Source organism: Bactrocera oleae, chromosome 6, assembly GCF_042242935.1.
Source record: "Bactrocera oleae isolate idBacOlea1 chromosome 6, idBacOlea1, whole genome shotgun sequence".
NCBI lineage: Eukaryota > Metazoa > Arthropoda > Insecta > Diptera > Tephritidae > Bactrocera > Bactrocera oleae.
In genome coordinates, this window is record NC_091540.1 from 13,592,280 (window position 1) to 13,613,040 (window position 20,761).

General features: G+C 39.9%; 1 protein-coding gene across 1 annotated transcript in view; it reads right to left on the reverse strand.

Moving 5' to 3' along the window:
- Syn1 (Syntrophin-like 1) overlaps nt 1-20,761 on the reverse strand; it is a 101,475-nt gene that overhangs the window by 48,900 nt on the left and 31,814 nt on the right. The window contains exons 2-4 of the mRNA XM_036360752.2: nt 19,378-19,902; nt 18,971-19,184; nt 18,669-18,903 (exon numbers count right to left, since the gene is read on the reverse strand). Of these exons, the coding sequence (XP_036216645.2) occupies nt 18,669-18,903; nt 18,971-19,184; nt 19,378-19,634 (706 nt within the window). The 5' untranslated portion in view covers nt 19,635-19,902. The remainder of the gene's footprint in view (nt 1-18,668; nt 18,904-18,970; nt 19,185-19,377; nt 19,903-20,761) is intronic.

Sequence of the window (20,761 nt, forward strand, 5' to 3'; positions counted from 1 at the left end):
AATGAAATTTGCTATTAATTTAATTTATTTCGATAATGCAGCCATTGGATATACGCGAAAGCGCACTTATCCTTGGCCAACCGTAATTAGCTAGGCGCTATTATTAAATTAAAATAACTCGTAATTTTTCATTATTGTTAGGCATTAATATTGGCATGAAGTAATAACAAAAATGCGCGCTATAAAATCTCCAAATAAGCAGAGACCGCATGCGTGGCACAACTATGACAAAAACTAAACAACAACAGCAGCCACGCACAATGCAAATAGTCGAGTTTGACCACTTTAAAACAACAGGCTGGGCGCTAAACAACCTAATGGCATGACATTTCGCTTTGCATACACAAAACGATAAAGCCAGCGCTTCACAACGCAGGCCAAACAAAATTAGAAACGCAAAACCCAACATTTGAACACCTTAGTTGGCAGTTGGCAACCCCTGCTCTCCAAAATGCAAATTTAAATGAACCCAACTGTACAAACATATACATATACATACATAACTACAAACTAATTAATGCATGCATTTGTGTGTTTGCGCGTCTGACTTTGCGGTGATTACAACAACAGCCATAGCGATTGCCATAAATGTGTAAGTTTGATTATAAAATCAGTTATTTACAGAAGTTGGAATATTTGGAATATTGGTACGCTGCTTTACAAATCGATTTGTATTTTTGTGCGTGATTTGTAATCAATTTTTGCGGTGCGTTCACTTGCCACAGGTACGTAAAGGTATTTGTAAGCACGTGCTGCCACAGCAGCGAGTGTGTCGCATAGCATGGCAGGGCATGGCTGCGAAAATAGATTTATTTGTAAACAATTTGTGAAATAAATTGCAACGGCGCGAAGTAAATATGTGCGTATGCATGCATAATTTAACACGAACGCGAAAATGAATAACATTATGTAATATAAGCGGAAATTTGTGAATCATGACTTCTATGTATGTGTATTATTTGGTTTTGCTAATTTAGATAGAGGCATTTCATGAAGTTATATAAAATAAATAACTGACATATTTAAAATTTAAAATATAGAAAAAAAATCGAACATATAATATACAGGTTGGTTGAAAAGTTGCTGGCTCTCACCAAAAAATAACACTACTAGATTATATTGAATAAAAAATATATTTCGTACCTGTATTTTTTTATTTCGAACGCAGAAACTTTTCAACCAACCTGTATGTATTACACTGAGGAGCTATTGCAATTAATGATACTTTACGCCGATTTCTAACACGCTGCTGGATTTTAAAGGTACCACCGAGTGCAATATACGCACTAACCGAGCGCTATCGACTACGACTTCCATGCCCACTCACCAAGTTTCCGCTCACCAACTAAATTGCAAAAATGTTGCTCACTCTTGTAGTAGAAGTTTGTTAAGCCGAGTAACGGCGAACTGAAAGTTTATAGCGGAACAAACAGTCTGCCAGCGACGGCGTTGTGGCTTGCAACGATAAATGCGCACTTTGTTGTTGTTATTGCTGGTAGCGACTGCACTGGCTGCGCGCTGCAGCAGCTGCTGCATATAATGAGATTACAATCATAATTTGTCATGAGGGCAACAGCTGTACCAGCGACACAACAACAACAACCACAACATCAATCATGCTGGCAACAACAAGCAAGCGAAATGCTGAAAAAATAGATTTAAATTTGAAAAACAAAATCGCGTGCTGAACCGTTTTTAAAAACAATTTCAAAACAAGCAGGAAAATAACGACAAAAGAGTAAAAAGAAAAAGCGGTAAAAAGCGCATAGAATTACGCAGCGAAAAGGCGCTCAGAAGTGACGGCAAAGCGAACACACATGCAAAAAATGGATTAATTAAAAAATTCGACGCCAAAAGAGGCAATAAATTTGCGATGCGCCGCTTGTACGTGATTGGCATTTCGGCTGCGTCATCGCGGCTCAGCAGCCGCAGCAACTTCGTCAACGAGCAGACAAAATGCAAAAATAACACGATTAATTTGGCTGCAAAAAAATTGTAAAAGTAGTAATGACAATATGAAATTCGTGCGCTATTTTGTATGTATGTTTAGCAGTTTTTGTAAATATATATGTATGTGTGCTTATAGGCGAAATTAACATTGAATTTAACGTCGTTTATCGTTTTGCGCTCTTTGCATTATTTTAGTTATTGAATCAATAGTCACTTCAAAGGCCGCGCACACATATTTTTCGCCAGTTATCAATGTGGACTTTGTTGTTGTGCTGACTTTTCAACCTTGCAACCGGAAATGTCAGCTGAATGCGCAAAAAGAATTCGAAATTCGAGATTCGGAACGAACTGTGCGACTATAAACCCATATAGGAATATAAATTTCGGAAGCAGCGATGAAAAATTTTAACAAAAAAGTGAATAAATACAAGTAAATATTATTCTGAGGTTGTACTTGTTTTTGCGCGCATAATTTCAGAGCAACGCAACAATGGAAATAAACAAATAAGTTCGAGTTTTTTATAGCGTACTATAAAAGCTTAGGTTGGGTGCCGGTAGTAGCAGTAGCACGATCGCAGCCTTATTGGGAGCACCACCCCAAAAAAGCAGCACCAAAAAAGTAATCTATCCACGTACCACAACAGGCACGTAACACATAAAATGCGCTACACTACTTTCTTTTTGCTCGCAGTGGCAATTGCGGTTGTTGCGGCAACTCCACTTAAGCGTACGAGCACTCACCAGCGGCAGCGAGTGCATTCAGCACGTCAGCTGCTGGCAACCACCGCACAGCCAGTGCAAGCTAGAACCGGTTACCCGGCAGCCGGCTTTCGGCCACACATAGCCTTTGAGTTGCCAAATGAACGCAAAACGACAGAGTTGCCAACAGTGAGCAGCACGTCAGCGCCAGCTGATGAAGTTACAACCGCGCAAACCGAAGACGCCGCTAGCTCGGATGATGTAACTATTGATATTGAGCTGATTGTCGAAGATGCAGGCGAAGCGGTGAATGACGAAAAATTCGCAACCACAACCGCAACACCGAAGAGCGACGCTGAAAACGAAGTTGAGTTGCAAGTGGATATTAAGGAAGAAAGCGCAGCGGCAGCGGTAGAAACGCACACGCCCGCAAACGAATATGGTCCACCTGAGGACGATGCCGACACCGTCGTTGAACCCGCAGAGCACTTTCAACCACCCAATAAAGATGCCGAAGAATTTGCCGCCAGCAATCCCACATTCGACGCAGAAGTGGCCGTTGTTGCTGGCAGTGCTGCCACTAATGTTGACGCTGATACTACCGCTCAGCCTGTTGCTGATTTTCCGGCAGTGGAAGAGGCGCGCTTCACGCCTACTGTGGCGTCGAGCAATAACGACAACGCTGGCGCAGCTCCCATCGATGTGAGTAGTGAATTGGATGCTGCTGCAGCGGCACAACCAATACCAGCCGCAACTTACGGTCCACCAACCGGCGTGGATGAAGCGGAATCACGCTTGCCGGCGGAAACATATGGCGCTCCTGGCGTTGTTGAGGTCGTGCCACACGAGTTTGAGGAGGAAGATTTTGGTGTGGAGTTGAACGAGTTGGAGCCAGCGGCTGCCGCCGAAGATGCGGAATTGTCGGCAGAACAAATTGAATTGCTCAGTGGACTTAGTGAGTTGCAGAGCGGACGTTTGATTTTCGTACCCGCTGATGGTGGCAATTTGCGTCAGATCTTATTTGCAGCGTCACCACAACAGCGGCGCGCGAATAGGAATGGTCGTTTACTTCGTTTTTAGAATAAGACTGTAAACGTAAATTTGTTTTCGGTTTTGCAATATGGATTGCCTTATTTATATATATGTGTAGTAGTTATAACTAAAGATTTGTGTAAATAAAAGCTAAAGCACACTTTCAATTTCATTGTAACTAGACTTGGACAACATCAGCGAAAAGCGCGAACATTTGACTGACATTTGGTGGATCGTGTCCTTCATGCTAACGAGACACTATGTATGTACGCAGAATATTAATATCCTGAACAGGGTACATGCAGTTTGCTACAAAGTTTGTAACACCCAAAAGCAAGTGGCAGAGACATTATAAATATATATATAAATGATCAGCTAAATCGGCTTAGCCATATACTTCTGTCTGTATATATACGAACTATTCCCTCAGTTTTTGAGATATCGATCTGAAATTTTGCCACCGACCTTTTCTCACCAAGAAGCTACTCATTTTTCGGAACGGCCGATATCCGACCACTTTAGCATAAAGAAACTGAGCGATTGGAATCAAGTGCTTGTATGGAAAACTTTTTAACTTGAGGAGTTTTTTCATCAAATTTGGCATGGGTTATTGGCCAAGGACATAGTGGCAGAAATTGTTCAGATCGAGTCACCCAAACGAGCAAACTCATTTCGATTAACGCAAAATCAGCGCCCAAACGCTTTTTAGTGAAACAAAGAAATTTCGCATTTTCTCTCCGAGCGGATATGTTAATTTTTTCAGTATCAAAAACAGTTTACCGGAATAAGTATTTTGGCCGCAGTCACGAAGTAAGTTAAGTTAATCTAAAAACACATTTTGCTGAGTATTCATGTACTATTTCTTCTATATAGCCATTAAGTTCATATAAATTTTCTGCAGATACTCTTCAACAACAGCACAGACGCAATGTGAGCGCTCATTAAACTTAATGATTCGCATTTGTGGTGAAAATCGGCGTTCATGCTCATAAACAAGCGAATAGCAATACCCGAACGTATGTATGTATGTATATGTGTATTTAATGTATATATGTACGCCTATGTATGAGTACATGCGGCACGTATATATGCCATACAGATGCTGTTACGAAAGTTGCAAAAGTATACTCCAAGTGGCAATAATCAGTAGCGGTTAGTGTTGTAAAAATATATATATATATATATATTTCTCGCTGTTTCACTTCCCTCCCGCCAAGCGTTCCCCACACTCTTGGCAACAGCATTAGCGTGCGAGCTCACGACCGAGAGCGAGGCTTAAAGGAAGGATGAAACATTAAATAAATCTGCGTCGTAGATTTCAGTACATTTCTCATAATTTGCGCACACTACAACAACAGCAGCAGCAACAACAACCACAACTACAGCTACTACAGTTTGCTACCTTGCTCGAATGTACACGTCCGTTCATGTACACATTTTTCGGCTTTCACGGCATGCGAGTGCAAATATTTCACTGGCACGACATACACACACAACTCAACAAATGGGCACAAGTGTGTATCGCGGATACTCAGCACACACACACACACAAGAACACTTACACGTGCGTATGTGTGACAAAAATGGCACAAGTGGCCGGTAGTGGCGAATGAAAAATCCAACTGCCGTCTTCATTCATAAATCTTTGAAAGCTAAAGCCACCAGTAACTTGTCAGCCCAAAGCTATGCGTGTAAGTGTGGGATTTAGATGTGTGCAGAAATATGAAATTTGGCGTGGAGCATTTACCATTGCAAGTATTTGGCTGCGTGGCGGTGGCAGAAGAGCGCGGTACAAGGTGAACATAGCATGGCAGAAGGAAAGGAAGACTGCGGTAAAATGGGCGAAACTAGCCGCATGGCAGCTGAAAGCTGGTATGAAGAGCTAAAGGACGTTAAACGAAGCGTAAAAAGTAAAATATTTGCTTTAGTACCTTTTGCCAATGAAAAGCTTTGACTATACAAAATTGCACACAAATGGTGCACTTTGTCGATATACCCTGCGTACTCCCAGCAACGAAAATTCAGAATATATCTATAACGTACTACCCTTGTTAGCGATTGGCTGCTTCTAACTTCCTCAGATATTTTATATTTATTGTTAGTTAACCTATGGAAAATAAGTATTCGAAGATGTATATATACATGTATATATTCACAAGCTTCGTCTAATGTCTTATGCCGTATTTCAATAGTCTTAAAAAATACGACACTTGTGAGCACCCCTTAATTGTTGTATGTCATAAAATGTAATATTTCTACACTTCACCAGCTGGTAGTGAAAAATTAAGAACACAAAAATGCCACGAGAAAGTGACTAAAATAAAATTAAAGCTTCTTTATGTTGAAACGGCAGCATTTTGGTTCACATTGCAACCATAGAAACAACAAAATATTTTTATATTTCACTTTTCTTCAACTTAATTTACCTGAATATCGTGGCTTCCTTCCATATTATTGAAGAAATTGATGAAATTTATTTATTTTATTAATTTTAGACAGCTAAACGTAAACAATATAAAAAAGTAAACAGATACGCTGATAGAATAGCACACTCAAAAAACATACCTCGCCGTGTTGTGTTTGTCATTTTCAATTATTCATTTATTTCAATTTTGCAAGGGAAACAACAACATCATAAAAAAATAAGACAATATGACGATATGACACAATATTACACCTTGTGAATACCTGTGAATGTATTGGTGCTAAAATTCAAACAAACTATTTGCTATCATCATTGCTTTGTAACGATCACCACTTCAACTACAGATGCAGCTTTTTCGTTACTTATACCGCCTACTTTCTGTTAGCACAACTGCAACCGAGATCGGAGAGAGCAACAAAATGTTGACTTAATAGAATTCTTGTTCTTATGGAATATAACTTTCTGATATATTTAGACATGCTTGTTACATATACATACCAGGTGTACCGGTATGAAGTTAACGCTTGGTTAGCTAATAAATGCTTCTCTTTTAGTTCTTGAGTATTTGTAGTGCGACCACTAATTGTGGAACATCGCCACTTCAGACTGATATAAGTTCATCAGTTCCCAACCATTCAGCTGATAAAGTCATTAAGGGTATATGAAAACCACACCTTGGTGTCGTTATGTTACCATCATCAAAGCATTTTAAGTTCATAAGCACAAAGCTAGAAAAACCTGCTGAAAAATTCACAGAACACAGACAAAAAACTTGAGGTCAGCGCTCAGGTCATCTACTCACAGGCGGTATTATATGCCACGATAGATGGCAAATGGAAAATAGAAACAAATTACAACAACTGGAATTAACAAACAAACATTTGAAAGCATTGCCAGTTGCACTTAAGTTGTCACTGCCATTGTGCAACAACAATGGTCAAATGCACTGTTGCCTTTTGAGTGCAGCAAGCATTCCATTTCTTAAGTGACATTGCAGTCAACACATGCTCTTCCTTTATCTCGCTTTCAACCTACAGCATTGTTTTCGCCTCACGCCCACCGCTCGCACGGCCACCATTCGTGCATCCGCAATTTCCACGTAGTGTCACACTCATTTGTCATTGCCTCGCAGCATTTTAACTGCTCCGAAATCCGTCCGCCCTCTCTCTCCCGTTGGTTGCATTCAGCTGCAGCGTTTTTATTGCTCCACTTAACGTTTTCTCATTTATTTGCCAACAACTGTTTTTAACTGCTGACTTCTTTGAGCTTGTTGAGCTGTCTCCGTTATGCTGTGCTATGTCACATTGCAGATCAAGGACGTGACCACAATCTTTCTAATGTATCTAACTGCAGTCTTGCAACATGTTGCTACAGATATAGAGTAATATATACCCCCCCTATATATATATATATATATATATATATCTATATAAATGATCAGGATGATGACGAGTTGAAATCCGAATGACTGTCTGTCTATACGTCCGTCTATGCAAGCAATACGCGTAATCGTACCACTGCCACGCCTACAAAACGCCATTATTCGAAAATGTATAAAGTGCCATAACCAAGCCGTAAAAGAGAATAGAGAACTCAAATGTGGCACAACGAATCACATTAAGGAGAGTCACCTGCGGTTTGAAAGCTTTAAAAAGTAAGCGTGGCCACGCCCCCTTATAAGTTTATTATATATATATCTTCCAAACAAATAAAGCTATGACAATTAAATTTGCACAAACTTTTCAACCCTTCCTACGATAGTGCAAAAATAGCTCAAATCGGATGATAACACCGCTCACTCCCCATATAACGGTTTTGTTAGAAACTACTAAAAGTACTATAAATGTATAAATAAATGCGTCAGAGGCATACAATTTTATCACCGAGATGATAGAAGAACGTTTTATAGGAGTCGGTATCAAAATTTGATAATGGGCGTAGCACCGCCTACATTTAGGTGAAAGCCCATATCTCGAGAACTGATCGAACGATTTCAACCAAATTCGGCGGTAACATTATACTCATATTTCTATATTACTGTGTAAAAATGGGACAAATCAAACTACAACTACGCCTTCTTCCCACATAACATAATTTGAAATTCCACTTTATATTTTCATTTTTATAAGAGAAATCAAAAAGCAATGAATATAAAGATATGAAACTTTGCACGAGTAGTTCCTTTGAAGTATGCCATCCTGTGACCAAAAATTGCTCAAATCCCCTAGGTACCGAATATGTGGACGTCAGTTTCTATTGCGAACTTTTTATCGATCACTCTCTGAGATATATTATAAAAATTCGGAGAGAGTGCTTTGCTGACTATTCCAGCCCCTTGGTACCCAATATGTGAACCTCAACTAAAAACTATTGCGAACTTTTTATCGAAAATATCTCTGATCGATACTGATATTATAGCAATTTTGACAGAATGATTTTCTGATAATAATATGCCTGTATGTCGAAAATAGATTGAATCGAATCAATAATTCCCTTAGTCCCCATATACCTAATAGACAAATTTTCCAGTTTCCGGCTGACTTTTTACGACATATATCGGTCAATATGTGAGTTATCTTATTGAAATTGAAAAAGCGTGTTTAACTAATAATAATGTATCTTATATGCTTAAAATGGATAAAATTAGGTGAAAACTTGTTCTAGTTATGTGGGGACTAATATCAAAATTTTCAAACATCTAATTGACTTTACTCCTTATACATATATTGGTGTTGGTATGTGTGGTACCTTAGTGAATGTAAGTTAATAAGATACAAATTTGATTCTAATCCATTCACGATTTCGTCGAATAATGAATGTTGAATACTTTCGCAGCAGTAATATAAAGTTTTCCCTACACCTGAAGGTATTTAGCCGGCTTTGAGCCTTGCAAGCTGCAAGTGTATAAAATGTTCGGTTACGCCCGAGCTTACCACTTCCGTACTTGTTTTTATTTAAAATACAAGTAAATACATTTTTATAAATCTAGCTTTTTAGCTACTCAATGTGCGCATTATGTCATTCAACCATTTTTGCTTTTTTTTCTCAAATACAGTTTGAGGGTTTCTCTTCACTCTCTCTATTCTAACATTGACATTGACAAACTTCGCAACAATAAACAAGCCGAAACGATTACATTGGATAAAATAGCGAAGATACTTGCTTAATGGAAAAAAGATGCTGCAAAGATATTGAAGAACTCCATTATAAATTTCCCAAAGGGGTATTAATACTTTGAATGAACGATACCCACGAAGGATACCAAAAACTAAAGAGCAGATAAATACCTAAGGGTAATTAAATAAACTCATTTTAAATACGTTTACGAATAACAACAGTAAAAGCTGTGAAGCTTAGATTCGGGCGCTGCTAAGAAAATCCCATTTCTCTCTCTCCCAGTTCGCAAGCATGCTACGTGTAACCTGCACTTATTTGAAAGCGAAAATCACGTGCCAAAAATTTTCATGGCCGTTTTATTCCAGTCGCTAGTCACTTCTTCGCGCTCGACAAGTCTAACTCTAACTTGAAGCAAGCTGAAAGTTTTACACCTTTTCGTGCGCGCGTGATGAGCGTGAATATTTTGTAACTTTCTTGGATTAAGGCGCAAGTTTTTGAACTTTATTCAGTCTGGAACTTCGGTCGTGGTATGTACTTATGTATACATACTAGGGTGGAGCGAAAATTTTTTTTTGTTTTTATGCTTAGCCTGAGAGTAAAATTTGTGTATTATAAAAAAGGAAATTTTTGGTAAAAAATTTTTTAACATCTACCTAGTCACTTTTAAAGTAAATTTCGAATTAAAATTTTTTTTGGACAAAATAAAATTTTTGTGGTTTAAACTCTTCACGTTTATATAAAAATTACCGAATTTGACAGTTTCTGACTCAAAATTTATTTTAACGCATGTTGTCGTTTAAGACTTTTTTTTAGAACTCGAATAATGACCACAAAAATTTTTTTTAAGTTGATAACTTTTAATTGGCCAGAAATATGACTCTCCACAGCTTCTAGAACACTTATCAAAATTTTATTTTTTTCCAAAAAAACTTTTTTTTACTCCACCCTAATACATACGTACGTAAGCCATATGTGAATATGTAAATACCTTATTGTTGGTAGGTGACTATTCACTTGTGAGAGTATTAAATAACAAATGCCAAATCTCATCGAGGCAAACACTTATCCCATATATCTTCAACATCATTCACAAGCTTTCTTACGGCTTCGTTTCGAATGTTTATCGGCATTAAAAATATTAGTTGCTAATACTCATACGAGCTTATACATTTACACATAACCTCGAGCGTTGCTTATCGCTGCACAATTTCTCATTGTAACGGAATAGAAGAAACTCGCGGAATTTCTTTTTGTTAACGGATTTATCCAAAGTTAATTTAGCAAAGTGGCTCCCAAAAGGAATAAAAATACAAAACGTAAGAAAAAAGTGGCAAGTGCACAAATGTGTGGCAGCTGAGTAAACGAAAGGCGAGCAAATTCAATAACAAAGAGACAAAGTAGAAAAAATGCGAAATTCATCTAACATATTCTGTATAAAAAGCGACGCAGACGGAAAAAGCAGCGTGGAAGCAATTTCGATCAAAACCATCGAACAATAAATGTACACTTAACGCGAGTGTAAACAGTGGCGCACACAAGTATGTGTACGAAGGGAGAGCAACTTTCAAGTGATGAAGACAGATGGCGGAGCGCCAGAGCGGATTGGCGGTAGAGAAGCGCAAAAATATTTTTATTAAAAAAAAGCGCAAATGTTGCAGCTGGCAGCAATAATTCAGCAACCATTCGCAACCTTTTTGCAGCAACTTGCAACACATGCAAGCGAGTGTGTGTATGTATATGACTGCAGACAGATTGAAAATGGAAGATAAAATCAATGAGTATGGCGGCAGTGAGCATTAAATAAGAACTGTGATAAAACCACTGAAGCCAGAATGGAGAAAAACGGGAGCCAGCGAACGGAGAGCGTTGAAAAACTTGCACGCGCTCACCGGGTGGGGTAGTGATTGTGCAACAGCACCAGCAACAAGCGTTAAAAATCGCATTGCAGCAATGGTCGGGTTTTGCCGCTTCACTACAGATGCTGTTGCATGCCACATGCGATGCCACGAATAGGCCGTGGGGCAAGTAAGCTTGCCAGCAACGCCAGCAGAGAAGTAAAAGTAAGGGAACTACAACACATTGCCAAGCAAGTATGTGAACATGACGTCAGTTAGTTGTCACACACAACAACAATATATAGCAACAGAACGATATTGCAATAAAATAAAATTAAAGCAAAAACAACCAAATATTGCCATGAACTGGCAATGACATAAAACAGCAATGCAATTGCAACTACAACAACAACAGCAGTAAAAGCAATAACATCACATTGCCATAACTAAGTCTAAAGTACTGTTAGTTGCCAGAGTGCAAGATACCGCGGCGAAATGAAATTAAAGTCATCGATAATGAGATATACGACACAAAGCCAGCAAGAACTAGTCTACCGCTAGCGATGCAGCAGCAACAAAACAGTGACGCCAGTCATTGAGGCATTGACGGTGCGGCTGTGAAAAGTGGGACGCGACGTAGGAAGTGCAAACAACTTCGTTAGACAAGTGAAAGGCGACAAGATACATGTAGTCGATGCGGTGGCAGCCAATGCAAGTGGAGCTGATATCTTACCACAATCTGCCAACATTGCTGCAAGAATATGAATTGCAATGTAACGTCAATAAAATTGATTACTTTAGCAATCGCCTCCGTTGGCGCTCCCACCACCACTTAGCGAAGAGAACTTTCGGTCAATGTAATGACAGCTATGTGCAAAGCTGCTTGCCGCGACTTCTTGTTGGTGGCCATTTCAGGGCACTGTTGTTTTGCTATTGACAAGCCAAATGAGTTTTACAGAATGTCGGTATTTCGAATGGAAATTATATAACTTTCTTTGAATTGCAGCTTTGTGTAAAAGCTTTTCAGACTCTCGATAAATGGATGGACGTAAAAACATTTGATCCATTTCGAGGTTCCCTAGTTTTTTAAAGAAAAAAACACAGAAAATTCAAATTTTATGGAGAATGTTTATTATCATTCGAAAGAACTTTTTTTGGCATTTATTTGAAGATTATCTCTTTCAAATGTTAGCCGTGGCAATATCTTAGATGGTTCATCCGTTGGTTTTGCTCCAAATTCTGAGTCGAAGCGGGCTTGTCTGCATAGACGTTAGACTTTACATATCCCCACAGGAAAAAGTCTAACGGTGTGATATCACACGATCTTGGTGGCCAATCGACTGGCCCAAAACGTGAAATTATCTGCTCACCGAAGTGTTCTCTGAGTAATTACATTGATTGATGCGCTGTGTGGGAAGTTGCGCCGTCTTGTTGAAACCAAATTTCGCCGAGATCAAGAGCTTCAATTTCAGGCATCAAATAGTCGGTAATCATGGCGTCACAACGGTCGCCATTGACAGTTACGTTCTCACCGGCATCATTTTTGAAGAAATATGGAAAGATGATTCCACCGGCCCACAGACCACACCAAACCGTTGTTTTTTCTGGATGAATTTTGAAACTCTTCAGGTTGGTCTTCGTCCCAAATGCGGTAGTTTTGCTTGTTTACATACCCATTGAGCCAGAAATGGGCCGCATCGCTGCACAAAATTTGCGCTGAGAACGTCGGATCTTCTTGCAACTTTTCAAGAGCCCATAGAACGCAGCAATGTCGCTTGGGAAGATCGAACGGCTTCAGCTGTATTTTGTATGTTTTCAATTTAAGATCTCGACGTGAAATGGGCCAAGTCGTTCCATGCGCCAGTCCGGGTTGCTGTGAACGGCGCCGAATCGATTCTTCACGGTCTTCGCGTACCCTCTCAGCTACCGCGGCTATATTTTGTTCACTGCGTGCTGGACGTAGTCTATTCGGTCGAATATTATCCAATAATGAATGCTGAGTCTCAAGATGAGTGATGGTGTTGCGAATAGTACGCTCAGTAGGCCGATTATGTTGCCCATAAGTTGAGCAAAGCACGCGAAACAGATTCTTTACAGAACGTGAGTTTTCATAATAAAGTTGAGCGATTTGTAAACATTGTTCAGATGTAAGTCTTTCCATGATAAAATGCCAAACAATAATGAACAAAAATAATATGACCGCTTGACACAACTCACGCGTGATCTGTCAAAAAAGGCTATTGAAAAAGGTACATTTATTTGGATCACCATTTAGTTGAGTTTATACCTCTAACATTTCCATCCACACGAGTCAAAAATATTGACTCATTTTTGCCTTGGAAAATATGCACAAAAAATACAGCAGATTTTCGAAAGCTTTGATCTCTGGTATCCTCCACTTGACAGATAACACCAACTCGAACGCCACAAATAGAATTAAAAGTTCTAGCGAACTTCGTAGAGGACGCATTGACGCCAAATCTATATGAAAACTGCATATACACACATACCCACATTTATTTATGTATGTATATGTATAGTCCTTGATTTTAATTAGTTTAAGAATTGAAGTGGAAAATATTGCGCTTTCATTCTGCTTATAATTGAATTTATATATATTTATTTCTTTATGTATGTATGTGTGTTTGCCTTACATTTACAATTAGTCGATATTCCTACTTGTCGGTTCCACTTGGATGGGCAAATGAAATTGATACAAATATTTGTGTTGCGTTCGAATTTTTGTCAAAAAAGTGAAATGAACAAAGTCTATGCCACATAACGCATAAGTTACTAGCGGTATTTGCATTGACTCCGCATTCGACGAACTAGTAAAAAACTAGTAAAAACATAAGCAAACACGTAACGGCACGATATACTCTAAACGAGGCGAATTCTTTTTATGGCGAAATGAAGCAAACTTTTGATAAAACATGTATGACTTTATGTTAGGGTGGAGCGAAAAAAAAATTTTTTTTGTTGCTTAGCCTGAGGGTAAAATTTGTAGATTGTAAAAAAAGAAAAATTTTTTAACATCTAGAGGCGACCCACTCACTTTCAGAGTAAATTTCGAGTTAAAATTCTTATTTATTAAAAATTTTTTGATAAGTATTGTAAAAGCTTTGGAGAGTCCTTTTTCTGGAAAATTAAAAGTTATCAACTAAAAAAAAATTTTGTGGTCATTAAAACTAATTTTGAGTCAAAAACCGTTAAATTCGGTAATTTTTATATAAATGTGAAGTGTTTAAACCAAAAAAAAATTGTTTCGCTCCACCCTACTGTTTTGTGTATATATTATATTTTTTTTATATAATTCTACATATATACTGAAAAACATTAACTGTTCATTTAGAGCTGATTTCTGAAATCTCACACAATAATTGACAAAAACGGCATGCGATACCATCTCAGATACTGTTGATTCAGAACTTTAAGGGAATTCAACGAATTGCGCTTCTTTAGTTAATTTTGATAGCGGCGTGTAGCCAAAAGGTGCAATTTTTTTATTACTCCGTGTCTGTGAACTGACCAGGCAACCAATGTGACTGTAAGTTGTGTGCTTTTATTAATAGACAACTTGGTTGAACCGTTTAGACGCATTAGTGAGACAACTGCTACCCACAACAACATAAGTCAACCATGCAACGAGTTTGTTACTGCAGGTGATTGCGGCACGCCACACAATGAGAGTTTTGCTGTCTTACTTGCATATCCTTATGTTATGCTAAATAATCCTTTGCCTCAGGCGCCTACCTTCCAAGCAATACACATTTGTGTACGTTTGCTACTTGTTTACAGATGCATATTACTCGTTCCAGCGTATTTATGCCATGAATAGTTTGATGACATTTTTCTTGTCTATTTAGATTTATTTTCCGCTTCACCTTTTTTCTACTACTAGTTGTCGTAATTTTTTTAAACTTTTTTTTTGTTGTTATTTATCTTCACCTTTAACCCACAACTCAGCTTGAGCTGTGTTTATACCGTGACGGTCTTGCTGCGACCACACTTCTCAACACACTTGAATAGTTGACTCGTCCGGCAATCAGCTCGCTACTAATGTCTCCGTGTCTCGCCGGTCCAACAAAGTAACAAATGTACAATGTAAATAAAAATAACAGTAAAAACATACATAGTTGTATGTGAAAGTCTTTGCCATAGCGTCGTTAAGCATTGTTGTTATTTTCCTGTCTTAACTGCCATCAGTGTGCTTTATGTGCTTCGCCTGCCCGACTGCCGTACTGTCCGACTGACGGTTCGTTATTAGTCTGACTGCGGTTTTATGTTGATGAATTTGTAGCCATTGCCCGGTGGTTGCACATCAAGTCTATCGCCGTGCATCGTCAGTATCCGCCGCAGTCAGGACCTTCAATGTTGTTGATTTACTTGGCCAGTCGTTTTATCTATTTGTTTTTTACTTTTGTTTTTCTTTTATTGTTATTTTTTTTTTTTGCATATTTCACTCTCTACCTTTTACTACACGGCTTCGCAAGCACACTGCTTGCGGCATTGCCCAGCTCAACTTTTTGATTGTATAGAGTAGTCATTCTGGTCAGCATGAAAGGTGGGAATATTGGAAGACACACGGACATGGCACATCGAGCTGTTGCCTGCGACTATCGTTGCTGACTTTCTGACTTTGGAAGCGTTTCCTTTTTAATGATTATTCATTTGCAAATATTACACAACGCGATGTTGCAAGATATCTTTTACTCGTTATCATCCAAACTTCATTAAATATATTTAATATAATCGACCATTTTGAAAGCAGTGACTATATCTTTGATATTTCTTATAAAGAGTTACGATTTGTGACTTAGCATGGTGTACAAATCAAGGCCGTAGGATTGGGTTGGCTCTGAATGACTTTTCAATTTTGTAACATATTGATAAAACCCTTGTTTTGTATAGGTTGGCTATAAAGTGTCTGCGCTCGAAATGCTTAAATACTGTTCTTGCTACGAAATATATATTTTTATTCAATATAATCTGCCTTAACTTCAATACACGTATTCCAATGATCCTCCAATAATTTTTATGCCATCCTTATAATGACTTTCCGGTAACTCTGCGAAATACCTGTCTAAGGCTGTAATAGATTCTTCATTCGAAGAAAAACGAATTGTTTCAGGTTTCTGAAGAGGTAGTAGTCGCTGGGAGCCAAATCTGTTGAATACGGTGGATGCTCAAGCAATTCGTACTTTAATTCGTTGAATTTTGTCATTGTTAAAACACCTTTGTGAGCAGTTGCATTGTCTTGATGAAAAATTATTGTTTTGTGCTGCAAACCAGGTATTTTCTCACGATTTTTTTTATTCTGCTGATCCAAAATGCTGCAATAATATTCAGAACTGATTCTTTTACCTTTCTGCAGATAATCAATCAACAAAATTATTTTTGCATACCAAAAACCTGATGCCATAACCTTCTTTGCTGAGCGTTGTGACTTCACCTGCTTTGGAGCTAAACAACTAGCTTCAGCTCCATCCAAATAAAATAAACTTCGGCTTAGTAGAGAGCAAACTCTTTTTCTATACAGGTTTAGAGAATATAAATTGTTTTTAATATCGTCCCCCTTACAGACCTTAGTTGGGAAATAATTGCAATTCCTTTGAAAAATTGAATTTAGTTTTCATTTCCTGATTGTCTTCACACAACATATCCGTGCTGTCAGTAACCTGGTTTTCAATTAAGCAAGTTACACACGAGTTCCCCTGCAAATCTTTTGCACTCACGTGCTCGGCTACAACTTTAACAATATCCCGAAAGCAGAAATTTATTGAAGTTGTTGAACTTTGTTCCCCAACGCTGCTTTAATGCTTAATGAACGACAGGAAACGAACACAGCAACCGCAGGCACACACAGACACACACACATCGGCGGGCACTGAGCGAACGCGCTAAGCCACATCCTGTCACACACACACACACATACAAAAGCTGGCTTCCGCTGCCACCCAGCTCACATACACACCTACCTATCATACATGCATACATATGTACATGAGTGACACCCATGCAGCGGCTGGTGAGTGTGAGTGTGCTTGTGTGGAACGCAAATGAATTTCAACAAAATGCACCGCATGTGGCAGTTAGTGGTGGTGGCATGCTTTGCCTGTCATTGGAAAGTTGCCGCCATCAAATATCGCCATAATTGCGCCTGAACTGCTGGCAAACAGCTGACGACGACAGGCTACGAGCGTCGTTCGAGTGGCAGCAACGCACGGAGTTGCGAGTAGCAGTAACAACGGTGACAGCAGTGTATCTGTTGCAACTTCGCGTCATTGACACACATGCGTATGTACGCGTGTGCGGTGAAAGCAGATGCTGACTTAGCATTTGATTGCCGGCAGCCGTCAGCCGCGAACGCACAACCTCGAGACTATTTGCCAGCGCATAACCCATGTTGTTGCCACAGACGTAACTTTTGTGACCCAAGTGTCCGCAACTGTTGCTGCTTTCACCACCGCTGAAGCCAAGTCGCGTTTGAAGCCAATTGCTATCGTGTGTGCTGATGGCCCTCTCGAAAGCTGCCGCCAGCACCGCCGCGCTCTCAGCAGCAAGCGCAAAAGAGCAAAAATTTAATTAAACTACCAATACGTCTAAATGTTGGTGCACTGTATGGTTGCAGCACACAGCGTGTGCCGACTTCATGGCCCCCAAAGTGTCTACATAAGTATGCGCGCACTCACACACTCACACACACATCTAATAATGCGCAGTTGGTTCAATTTATTGGTAATGTTACGCCACGAAGGCGAGAACGGCGTGTCGCAGGCTATGGTGCAACATTGAACCTCCGGTGTTGAGAGCCAATATGCGGCATGGTTGGCATTGCAGCATGGCGTAACGGCAGTAAATGTCAACACTCGAACGCCGTTGACAACGCAGAATGAATGAATTGGACTCAAGCACCGATTGCCATAAAATGCCGGCGAGCGGATGTGAAACGCGAACTTGAACGCGACGCAGTCATAGGGACGTTGTTGATTGCTGTGTGGCGACGTTGATGGCGCTGATGGCTCACATAACACCGTGAAGTATTCAAAGCACGCAATTTGCTGCCGCTTGTTCATGCAGCTACAAACGACATGCACAAGGGTGATGGGCAAACACCAATCAGCCAACTGCCACAGCTGGAAATGGCGCAATAAACCTGTGCCAAATGCATAAACTCAGCGTTTGATAATTCAAGCTGAAATTGCGTGCACGACATATCGAACAATATACGGATTTAATGCCTACCAAAGTGTAGTGTGTCTCCCACATGTGAAATCGTTACAAACGCACAAAAACGGTACTGGTTTGGCAAGTGGTTTGGTCCAAAAGGTTTTTTAAAAGTATACGAGAGTAATACTAGTACTACAAGTCGCACGGATCTAAAGAAAGTTACATTGAATGTTACATAATTAGCAAACTTTGTTGACTCCAAACGAACTTTTGTTGCAATTGTTATGAGCGAGGGTTAGGTTGCCCTTTAGAATATAATGTTTCATTACCAAATCTTGGCGATGATTATACAATAGTATCTAGTATAAACATATACTAGAAGTAAAATATAGCTTAGTTGCTTGCTGTATCGCCAGCTGATTAATAGAATTATCACTCACCTTCTAAGTCCACAACGCGCCCAGCACGTTTCAGCGCGCGCACCGCCTCGTCATGTGTTGCTTCGCGCAGCTCCTCGCCGTTCACCGACAAAATGGCATCGCCCACATACAGTCCCTTGGCCTGATCCGCCGCCATGCCCCTGAAAATTTTCGATATCAATATAGGCATACGATTTTCACGTCCGCCCTTAATGGAAATGCCGAGACCGTTGTTGTCCGATTTAATGATGCGCACCTGCCAAAAAAAACGCAGCAGAAATTAAAAACAACAATGCAACACGTACGTATAGTGCCTAGCTTACATGTCTCTTTTGATTTGCCACATGATCAGGTACATCGCACATATCCAGTCCATTGTCCATTGTATTATTGTTCAGCAAATGGTCACCGCCATTACCGCTGCCACCACCGTTATCCGTACAATCCGTATCACCGCCATTGCCCGCGCCTGTGCCGCCCATACCCTGCATAGAGGCCGATGAGGATATGGACCCATTATGACCGCTGTGGTTGCTGCTGCAAAGTGCAACGTTAAAAAAAAAGAAAAACAACAACGATATACACAATTAAAAATGCACTTAATTACAAAACGGCCAGCGATTGCGCACAGAGCCAAGCTTATTTACAAGTTTCGCAAAATTTAAACATTCATTGCTCATACATCCGTACATATGTATGCATGGATTCACAAGCACCACCAGCTACTTACCCCAAAGTACCATTCAGTGTGGTCGATTGGTCCACACTGATGGCCGCCGCATCGCAGGACTCGTCCAAACTAATTGCTAGAAAGTCGGTTTCCAGCGTCACCAGCACCCGATACCAGGCGCCTCTCACGCGCGTCTCCAACGTGCCACAACGCATGCCGGAGGGCGAATGCTGTGCGGCGGTGATGGCAGCTGTTGCCGGCTGCTGTGGATTTACACATCCAGTTAGTGGCCGGCCAATGGCCGAGGACTCCACCATGGCGTGGCGTGGCGTGCCGCGACAGCTCAACCGTCAATGCGTGGCTATCACTGCCACTTACTTTGACTATGGGCGCTATGGGAATTTGCAATAATGCTGTGGGTCCTTTGATATTGCTCTTGTCGCTGCCGCTACTGTCAGTGTATTGCTGGCTTAGTCAAAGTGTATAGTAATACAGTTCCGCCGATAGAATAAACCGTTATTACATGACATGTGATGCTTAATATCGCTTTGAATGGTAAAATTTTGACACGTCCGCAGGCGTTTGCTGAAACAATAAAGAACCGGTAAGTGTAAGTAAAAAAAAAATTGCAGCATAATAATATCGATCATGAAGTAAGTGCTGGAACTCATGAAAACCAACTAACTTTAAGCTTAATGCTGCTATTTGAACCTCATAAAAAACAAAACTGAAGTAACAAATAATTAAATCCGCAACAGTGGAATGCCAAAACACGGATTTCGATTTCGGCCAGCAAAACCTCGTGAAGGTACTCTGTTCTATCAACAAGCAAGCTTTACAACCACAATACCGCATAGGCGCTCCCACCGAAAATCTCGAACTTTTTGGTAGACAAACAACAGACTGCGGCTGCACATGAAACCCGAGCATTGTTGGGTGGGAATAAAATGCAATAAAGCCAAACTAGGAGTGAAAACAAAATACAATAAAATGAAATTAAAAGCACAGCGATGCCAGCTGTCAATAAAGAGCGCCAACACAGCACAAACATTTATACAGATGTACGTATGTGTGTGTAAGTTTGGGGAACCGTGAGGCTACAAAAGTCGCCAACTGTTCGAGTGATTGCTTATGGATATGAGTGCAAGTGTTTCATGGCTGGACAGCGGAATATCAACAACTCAAACCGTTTAGTGAGCCTGGAAACAACGGCGAGACGTAAGGAAAACATTCCAAATATATAATACCCTTCACAAATACAAAGGCTTCTTACAAGAACTTGTTTCCGATCGCTCAATTTGTATGGCAGCTACATGATATAGTAATCTGAGCTGAACAATTTCTGCGGAGAATAATTTGTTGCCTGAAACAATTACTCGTGACTAATTTCGTGAAAATAACTCGTCAAATGAAAAGGTTTCCCATGCAAGCACTTTACTCCGAT